At 42.8% G+C, this 10,385-nt stretch overlaps 1 protein-coding gene across 1 annotated transcript in view; it reads left to right on the top strand.

Annotated features, from left to right (window-relative positions):
- Positions 1-10,385, top strand: part of KRT33A (keratin 33A) — a 17,526-nt gene that overhangs the window by 5,368 nt on the left and 1,773 nt on the right. The window contains exons 5-8 of the mRNA XM_006901708.1: positions 5-87; positions 900-1,007; positions 8,273-8,519; positions 8,619-8,624. Of these exons, the coding sequence (XP_006901770.1) occupies positions 5-87; positions 900-1,007; positions 8,273-8,519; positions 8,619-8,624 (444 nt within the window). The remainder of the gene's footprint in view (positions 1-4; positions 88-899; positions 1,008-8,272; positions 8,520-8,618; positions 8,625-10,385) is intronic.

Below are 10,385 nucleotides of genomic sequence, written 5' to 3'. Positions count from 1 at the left end.
GGAGTACCAGGTGCTGCTGGACGTGAGGGCCCGGCTGGAGTGTGAGATCAACACGTACCGGGGCCTGCTGGAGAGCGAGGACTGCAAGTGAGTATCTCGCGGGTGGCCCCTCCTGTTGGACACTTGCATGGCTCTAATAAAGAGGAAAAGAGAGACTTTCCAGTTCCAGTTTCAGATCTCACTGTGCCTGTGGAGGCCAGAGTTTTATGTTGCAGCAGTAGGAAATGTGAGGTATTTTTGTTAGAATTTCCCAGATCAAAGGCATTTTCTGTCCCAAAAGACACTCAGGAGACTCGAATGTTTTTCACTGGTGATTCTTGTGATGACAATAGGTAGATAAAGCCCTCTACCTGCAGCGTAGGCTTGTTACAGACAAAGGCAAGCTAATTAAGAAAATATATTTAAGTAGTACTTTGCAATGTAATCAATTGCTAGAATCATCTGAGACAAGAGTGGAAATCAGCTCCTTTTCATAGACAAAAGCATTGTATATCAAAGCCAGAAGATGATTACCAGCACACAGCACTTGATAAATTATATTTTTATCAACTTGATGTCATTCAATTTTTTCCATAATTGTTTTAGAGAGGTATTAATCAGCCCATCTGAGGCTCAAAAGGATGAAAGGATTTTCCCTTATTCCCAGGATTATAGTGAAATCTGGGAACTCCACACACACTTCTTCTGTCACCATATCTGAGTTTTGTAGAGTGGTTTACTAAGCCTTTGCTTCCTAAGACTTCAGAGATAGGGTCTGATGGTTCCAAAGTATCCTTGGGCTAAGCTTCCCACACTCCCCTCTTTTGACTTTATGGCCTCTGAAAACCTGCTGGAGGGTCAACTATTGTGTTTGAGTTTTTTGAATTCTTCTATTGATTATATAATGATTCTTTTCCCAGGCTGCCCTGCAATCCCTGTGCCACAACCAATGCCTGTGACAAGCCCATTGGACCCTGTGTCACGAATCCCTGTGCACGTTCCCGCTGTGGGCCCTGCAGCACCTTTGGGTACTAAATGTCTTGGGGCCATCAGGAGATTGAGTAAGGATGATAGAGTCATCAGTGGACCAATTCTACTCTGACAACCGTCAGGGACAGTGATAGCTTTAAGGCCCTCCAATAAATCTGGGTAGTGGAGGAAGATGAACCAGGCTGACCTGATTTCCTTTCTTGCAGAACTGTTTTCTAGTTGTTCTGTGTCCTGATGGCCTGACAAGTTGGAGCTCCGTAGGTGCCCCCTGACATGTTTTGTGGTCCTCTTTGCTGCTTGAACATTCCATTCTAGCAGCTCCTCAAATCCCTTTGTAAATCTCCTAATAAACTTTCCTCTTGCAAAGCAGAGTTGATTCTCATATTCATTCTTTTTAAAGTGTTACCTGTGTGTGCGTGCCTCTTACAAAGCCACTTAAAAGCAAGGAGGGACTTTATAGGGCAGTCCTCTCCTAAAAGACCTGCAAGCACCATTAATTAACATTCATTGAGCACAATGAGATCAGCATCCTACTAGGACAGCCTGGGACCTGTGGGGCCACTTAAGCAAGAAGTTTCATTTGAATATGATGAGCACATTCATTATGGAAAATTACTTAATACAACGGGCAATATTCTACAAAACACTTCTTCTCTTCCATGTCCTGATAAAAAATCTTACTAAGAACCAGGAATTATGCTACTCATTTCCTCCTGTTCACACAGTGTGTCGTTGTGCTCTGAAGACCTAGTGGGTAATGAGTTGGTCTGCCAACCCAAAGGCAGGCAGGTCAAATCCACTAACTGCTCTGAGGAAGAAAGACAGGCGATATCCTCCTGTGTAATAGACTGAGTAAGTAACAGCACTTGGACTAAAGCTCATTCACTAAATGTCATTTATACAATGAGGTGTGACAAGTGAGAATAAAACTGATTTCAAATGATTATACAACAAATTGGCATTTTCCTTTAAAATCGTCCTTTGGGAGAAACCATAACTGCTACCCAAGCAGATATATGCACACCCATGTTTATTGCGGCTTTGTTCACAATAGCAAAAGTTGGAAACCCAAGTGCCCAGAGAAACTGTGGTATATGCACACACTGGAATTCTATGCTGCCTTGAAAAACAAGAAACTCAGGAAATATTATACAAAATGGATGACTCTGGAGGACATTATGCTGAATGAAATATCTCAGTCACAAAAGGACAAATACTGCATAGTGCCACTGTTGTAAAACAAGACTGACATCAGGGTTGGGGGGAACGTAAGAAAAGGGGATAAATAATGTATACTACATTGAAACAGATGAGGGAGAGAACTGTTTAAAAGGGATATATGATTAAGTATTATTTTCATGACAGGAGTCCAGAATAAGAGCTGCATAGTAAAGTGGACTTGGCTGGGTCGGGAGGATAACAATGAAATGATTTTTTTTTTCTGCAAAGAGAAGAGCAAGAGGAGGGGTGGGTAGGGAGGAAAGTGTGCAACAATGTATGAATGGAAATCCAAAGTCTTTGTAAACTTTCATTAAAATAATTTCAAAAAAATTGCCCCTTGGGGAGGCATGAAGCTGTTAAGACCCCATACATTTCTGAAATCCTCCTTTGGTAAATACATTTAACTGAAGAACTCATGATAAGTAGCCAGGTCTTACATCTGAGTAGGAGTCAACAGATTTTAAGAATGATCATATTCTCTTATCGATATTCAAGTTACTAACCACTGAGATTAAATTTAAATCTGGGGAGAGCCCTTTAAGGTTATTTAATATTAACAAAATATGCTGTTAAGTCTATGGTCTCCATCCACACTGCAAGGGACAGCTACCATGTGCTCTGCTTTACTGGTGACGGAAATCAATGGCTCTCATCACTGTGTGTGCTGCGCGGTTGGTGCCACAGCTGCATTCTAGTGCTTGGTCTAAATGCTTAGTTATGTTTTCTGTCCTGGAGACAAAGCAGATGCTTTCTTCACCTGATGTGACAGTGTTATCTCAAATGTGACTAAAATCCTCACGCTTTCACGTTCTAGTTTTAAAATGTTTCTTCCTTGGTTGTTGGTGTTGTTGGAGCTCTCTTGTCCAGAGCTCAAGCACAAGACCCCGGAAGATGATCCGAGAGACACTCCACGCTAGGCCCACAGTCTCCTGGATCCAGTGTGTATACTTCAGACCCACTTCCCTCAAGTTGAGTTCATTCCCAGGAGTTGTCTCCATCCTTCTACAAATGGACCGGTGCCCAATCAGTCTGTAAGTGCTTGGTAGGGGTAGGGTCTATGATCTCCAAATAACTACTCAGCAGCTGCTTTACTGGGAGAAGGTGCCTCCCAGTCACCTTGTTCCATGCCTTAGCAAGTAAGAATTCCAATTTTGCAACACAATAAATATATTTTACTCTTACTGTTTGGTGTGTGAAATATTAAATGAGTATCTATGCTTGATGGGGCTGTGTCAGTGGTAAATGGGGTGAAGGGAGGTGGTCCCAGGTCCTTGCCTCTCACATGCTGCTTTCTATTTGGTCTTCTTTGACAGGAAAGGAAAAAAAAATGTGTCAGAGAAATAACTCTTTCACGTGGAAAGTCAATCTCGTTTCTGAGATGTGGGAGTAGAGTTTAGTGTTCCTATTCATGTCACTCAGCAAAATCCACAGATCCTAAGGTCTATTGCTGACACCATTGCGATAGATATCCTACGATTTCCCATCTAGCATTTCAAATCCACGCTCCTTATTTTACATAATTAATAATAAATATTTCAAACCTGTTAAAACTACAGGTACACCGTTGCTGTAGCCATCAGGAGATGCTCCAGGAAGGTGTAGCAGTGTCTTTGGCTGAAAGTGACTGAGAGCCCTTTGTCTCGGCTGTTTGCTGGCCATAGTGTTCAGCCGCCATCTTCTTGATTTGTTTTCTTGCTATTGTTTTTACAGCCTCCAACATGCACTCAATATCATCTTTTAAAAGTGCGTGGTCGCAGCAAAGCATTAAATTACTTAAGTGGATATAGTTGCATCGTGTCCCCTCCCCCCAAATCCTCAACAGTGTCAAACTTAGACATGGGACAAATGTTTACTTACCAAATTGTGCCTTTCATCATTATTTTACTGCCTTCCATCATTTTAAAAACAATCAAATCATCCATCTACTCGGTAATGGATGTGGAATACTGTGTTTTAGGTTAGCAAACCCCTGATTAAATTCTGTTTTCTCTTCCTCAGAAGGCAAGGGTTTAGGAGTAGGAGTGATTTCCTGTTCTGCAGTCACCGTGTCCAATCAAGCTGTATAAGTTTTTTTTTTTTTAAATAAAATTAAGAAGTAGGGAGCTCTGGTGGCCTAGTGGCAAGAAGCTGCACTGCAATCCCAGAGGTACGTGGTTTGAATCCACCAGATGCTCTGCTGGAGAAGGAGGGGCAATCTCCTCCTGTGCCAGTCATTCGATTTGACAGTACACACACAAAATAATAAAATAAAATTTAAAAAAATAAGAAATGTTACTCTTCCTATTTTCTTCTTTTCTAAGATTGTTTTGACTATTCACCATCTGTATGTTCCCATTAATTTTAGGCTCAGTTTCTGCAAAAAAGCCAGCTGGATTTCAGAGTGGATTGCACTGAATCTGTAGATCAGTTTGGCCACTTAAATAGCAAGCCTTTTATCCATGAATATGGGCTGTCTTCCTATGCCTGTAGATTTTCTTTAATTTCCTCAATAATATTTTTAGTTTTTAAGATTTTTTATTTTAAATGTGTAGAACAGTTGTTACCATAAGCCGTTGCACCTCCTGGTCACAGGTGCTTCGATTCCTGTGGGATGTGTTGTAAACAGAGGAGGAAATATCTTATTTTTTTAAATTCTATTGTAAATGGAATTTCCCCCTTAATTTCATTTTCAGATTGTTCACTCTAAGTGCTTTTCTATATGATTTTGTCTTCTGTTCTCATGTCTCTACCCTAATTTATCTTTTTCCAAATTTAGGCTATTTCATAAACCCTAACTATGAGCAAGAGGAAAGAATTTCTTCCCTTTTGGGTTAAAAATTTTCCATTTAAAAATAATATTGTTGGGTAAAATGACAACTTTAGGTCTCTTGTTCTAGAAATTCTAGTCTTCATTGAACTTGGAAATTATCTCCACAGGAGAAAAGGACACCATTCTTTCCTATGTATGTTAAGTGAGCTAACACTTCACGGAGAGGTACTCAAGTGGCATAGTATTTCTCCAAGGGTTTTTGCCCTTTTTCTTTATCTGAAGTTCAGACTGTAGGTCAGTCACTTCATGAGCTACAGGCTGCTTGATGCCACAGGAAGTGTGGTTTCCCTTCATCATTTCTCAACATCTCACTTTGGAATTGGCAAAGTCAACAGTGGTCACAAAGGTGTGAATGCCAATCATGACAAAGGTTTTATTTCCAGGATCATAAGCTCAAGCGTAATTTAGTCATTATATTGGAAGAGTCACTTTACTGGGCTTCTTTTACAACTCTGCCTCTTTAGAAGACTTGGAAGAATTTCCTTTTTGAATTTTTAATGTAAAGTTTGTTTCTTTTCCCTATGATGTGTAATTTTGTTTTAGTTATCTAGAAACAAGAAAACAAGGAGAAAACTTCAACAACTTCATCTTACTTAGATCCACAGTCAGTGGAGTGCTCTTGGTACCAGCAGTCAGGAAATCAGGAGACATATTGTACTGGGAAAGTCCGAGTCAGAAACTTCTCCAAATTTTTGAGGAGCAATGATGTTAGCTTGATGTCCAAGGGTGCCTGGTAGTCTTTTCAATCACTTGCTATGCATCTGAGATCTGGACAATGAATAAGGACTACAGAAGATGCCTTTGAACAGTGGTATTGGAGGAATGCTGAAGATAACATAGACAGCCAAAAGAACACACAAATATATCTTGGAGAAGGTACAGCCAGAGTGCTCTTTGGAGGCAAAGATGATAAAACCATCTCACATACTCTGGATATGTTGCTAGGGGAGGCTATTCTTTCAAGAGGGACATCATGCTTGGGAAGGTGGAGGGACAGTGAAGAAAAGGAAGACCCTTACAGGTGGATTGACACAGTGACTGCAGCAATAGACTCAAGTGTGTCAGAGATTGTGAGGTTGGCACAGGATAGGACAGGGTCAGATCTGCTGTTCATAGGGTTGCTATGAATTGTACTCGACGGCCCCTAACAACAACAGTTACCTATAACAGAAGGACTATAAATAGAGGGTTACAAAAACCAAAATGTGTTCTCTCACGGAAGGCTAGCAGTCCAAATCCATGGACCAGCTCTAGGAGAGACTTCCTCTCTCTCATGATTCATGATTTAAGAGGAAAGTCTGTATCCTTTCAACACCAGCAGGCTCTCCATTCCTTAGGGGTCTGCATGTACCTTGGCGTTAATCTTCCCTTAGATCTAGGAATTTCTCAGCACAGGGAGCTGGGTCCAAAGAACTCTCTCTTTTTCCCTCTTGGTAATGGCAATTCTCTGTCTTTGTTATCTTCTCTCTTTTTATTGCGTATAGGATGGAAGGTGTTACAGGGACACCCTAGGGAAATTCCCTTTACATCAGATCAAGGCTGTGATCTGTGATGGGATTAAGAGTGTTGCATCTCATCCTTAATTCTTCCAAAATTTACTGCTTTATCACATCAGATCACATCCTGAGGGAATCATTATATAACAGCTACATTACAACATTACACAACTACCAAACCTCCGAGAATGACGATCCAATCAAGTTGACACATGTTTGTGGGGGACACAATCCAACCCATGACAGTTTCCAAAAATTTGGAGAGAGCAAAATAAGCATAAAGAAACCAAAACCAAAACAAAACATCCCGTAAACCTTGTACTTAAAAGCATCCAGAGACAACATTACAGTGTGGGTTTTCCTTTCATAGTCTTCATTGTTAAACTTACATAATTTTTATTGTATTAAGAACTTGTCTATTTTAGGATAAAGCTTACGTTTACCTTCTGCAAACAGATTCGCAGGGTTTTTCATGGTCTGTTGCCTACTTCTTCCACCACTCTCATCAGTTACTCCCTGATTCATGTCTTCCTTATTTAGCTCTCTTCAGTTCACAGTATCTAAATCACCCACTTGTTACATATCATCTCCTATTTCAGATTATTGTTTCACATTCATTTGTTCATCCACTTAACACATTGAGTATCTGCTGTATATCCTATGCCTTGATCTGGGGATTCAAGACGAATTAGACCCAGCTTTTGCTTTCAGAGAACAGAGAGGGAGGAAGGGGTCAGGGAAGAGGAGAAAGAGAGAGAGCGAGAGAGAGAGCGCAAATGAGAACTAAGAAGAGAAAGTGGTGGTCTTGTCTGAGGAAGTTTTCAATGGAGTTAGTTAGGTCACTTATGTTTGTGAAATACAGTATGGTGGGAAGAGGATAGACCTATGCTGGTATGTTGGGTTCACAGTGTGTTAAAGCCTGCCTTCCAAGCCTCAGTGTGATAATCTGTAAAATGGAATAATATTATCCATCTCCAGGGTTTAAAATGAAGAGAGGTGAGTTAGTGTTTGAGGAAAGTACTGCATCATTTCAGCCCTTTCCATCTTGGCCCCACAAACGTGAAAGCTTTCATTTCTTCAGATTTGATAGTGACAGTGAACCTACTTTCCATTCTCCATAGAGTCTAGTCCACTGTATAAGCTATGATCCAGCAGATGTCTGTTATTTAGCTACTGAAATTTTAAGAACAAAGTAAAGCCTGCAAGCCCCCTTCTCCCCCACTCCGCACCAGGAACCTGCCATGGGGAGCGAGGCTGCCTGACTTGTTTGGAAGTGAGCAGATCCTCTTTTCCAGAACCAGGTGATTGGAGGTGGTTCGTTTGACTTAGCAAAAGACACAAGAGCCAGAGCCACACTAAGCTGTTCCATCAAGAAGAGCGAGAGGCTTGCCAAGGAACCAAGGCCCACCAAGCCAAGCAGCAGCCCCGTCCCTGGCCTGCCACACCCCACTAATGAGGAGGGACAGGCCTTTCATGAGTCCAGCTCTTTGAAGCCACACTGGGAAGCTCTTACGCAGAGCCTGCCAGAGGAGTCCTGACTTAGCGAGAAGCCCAAGTAAAGTCTTTTATGAGGCGAGGGACTCTTCTGAGGAAACACATAACAAACTGAGGGTGAGGGCTTCTGACAATTACCAAACGAGTAAAAAGGTTAAAAAAAGACTGCCCTCCATGTCCACACCCTCTGCAGAGTGGGTATAAAGGCTCCTGAGAGGAAGGAGACCCATACGCTCTGAGAATTCGAACTCTGCTTTCAGCCAGGCACTCCCCTCCTTTCCAGCGCCATGCCTTACTCCTGCTGCCTGCCCAACCTGAGCTGCCGCACCAGCTGCTCCTCCCGGCCCTGCGTGCCCCCCAGCTGCCACAGCTGCACCCTTCCCGGGGCCTGCAACATCCCCGCCAATGTGGGCAGCTGCGGCTGGTTCTGCGAGGGCTCCTTCAACAGCAGCGAGAAGGAGACCATGCAGTTCCTGAATGACCGCCTGGCCAGCTACCTGGAGAAGGTGCGGGACCTGGAGCGGGAGAATGCGGAGCTGGAGTGTCGCATCCGTGAGTACTGCCAGCAGCAGGAGCCCTACGTGTGCCCGGACTACCAGTCCTACTTCCGGACCATCGAGGAGCTCCAGCAGAAGGTGAGGGGTGGGCCCCACACTGCCTTCTTAGTGGGAAGTTGTGGAGGGAGCACCTGAGATGCAGCTAAGAGACAACACCAGCGTTCTGTGTGGTTCCAGTGCAAAGGTTTTTGTTTCTTGATGGACTATTCCATTCCGTTCTAGGTCCAGGTCTGTTAGGTCTGAATATTAGCATAGAATTAGTCTACATAATATTTGCATAGTGTTAGTCTGTGGTGGTAAGAACACTTTGCATAAAGAAGCTGTAATTATAAGCTGCCTTCTGAATACTTCCATGCATTCATTCACCAGGCTCCACAGTTACTGCCCTGAGGTCAGAAAAGCATTAGGCCCCAGAAGGAAGTGGAGAGAGACTGCACTCTCTCCTTTATGTGGGCATTTGAAAACTTGTGACTCCTGGGTGCCCTCCTTTTTTGGAACCAAATTAACATTGCTTCACTGTCCCAATGGAGATATGACTGGGGTTTACCTAATACTGTGAGGGTGTAAGGTGGATGGGCAAGACTAGAAACTACCAAATAGTTCCAAACCATCAGAACCATCACTCCCTGAGTGAGTCCCTTTCAATCCTTCCCATTCAAGTCCTTGTTGTGAACTTGGAACCAACTCATAGCTGACTCTGTAGGTCACACAGGAGGAGACTGCTCATCTTCCTCCCATGGAATCGCTGGTGGATCCAAACTCCATGGGCTTTGGGTTACCAGTGCAACTCCCAGGGGAGAATGCCACCATAGCTCCTCTGGTTCAGCCTCTAGTTCACAGATTTATACTCCCCACGTGCTTGGACATTTCTTGAAGACCTAATCTAGTTTATACTCATTTTTTTATTCTGGCACATAATAGGTGGTTTAAAAAGATTAATTATTGTGAACTGCTAAGTATTGTTTCGTGGGAAAAAAGAAAGGTTACCTACTGATATTTTTATGGTTTATTTCCTTGTTCTTGTGTTTGTTGGTTTGGTCTTTGATTGTAAATGAGCAGCATTTAATCACTTTACATAAGCCATACTGTGAATTCTTGGCAAGCTCGTTTCATATAAGCAGATTAGTAAGGTTGCTGTTGGCTAAAAAAATCACAAAGCCCTTGCTCATTCTAGAATGTTTTGGGTCTTTCAGATCCTGGGTAACAAGGCTGAGAACGCCAGGCTGGTGGTGCAGATCGACAACGCCAAGCTGGCCACGGATGACTTTAGGACCAAGTGAGTGAGCACCTAAGGCCTCACTCATCCTCATTCTCCCCCTTCCTCTCCTTATTCTGTTGTCCACACAGATAAAATGAGAAAGCTTTTCCCCTAGAGAATGGTAGACCAGCACCCAGAGTCTTTTCTCCAGCTCTCCTCCTGCTTCTTATTTGTAAAACCATGTCCCTGAACCACATTACAAGTCACAGTGGATGCCACGGTCTGCAGATGCCCTATTGTGCACAGGCTTCAATCCAGAGAATATTTAATTTATGAAATATAATAATTTAGGGGCTTTAATCCACTATTATTTATTTATTTAAAAAAAATTCCAGTGTATATTCCTCCAGGAGCTACTGGTTGATGCTTAAAATTGAAATGACCAAGATGGTTATTAAGAGTCTGCAAGCCCTAATTCCTCCTTGACTGATAAACTAACCAAAGCCAGAGCCAAGGCTAGATCTGCCCCTGATCCTCCTGTACTTGCAGGTATGAGACGGAGCTGTCCCTGAGGCAGCTGGTGGAGGCCGACATCAACAGCCTCCGCAGGATCCTGGACGAGCTGACCCTGTGCAAGTCCG

This window comes from Elephantulus edwardii, unplaced genomic scaffold (assembly GCF_000299155.1).
Source record: "Elephantulus edwardii isolate Elephantulus edwardi_28Jun2011 unplaced genomic scaffold, EleEdw1.0 scaffold00340, whole genome shotgun sequence".
Classification (NCBI taxonomy): domain Eukaryota; kingdom Metazoa; phylum Chordata; class Mammalia; order Macroscelidea; family Macroscelididae; genus Elephantulus; species Elephantulus edwardii.
This window is presented reverse-complemented; position numbering and strand designations above follow the sequence as displayed.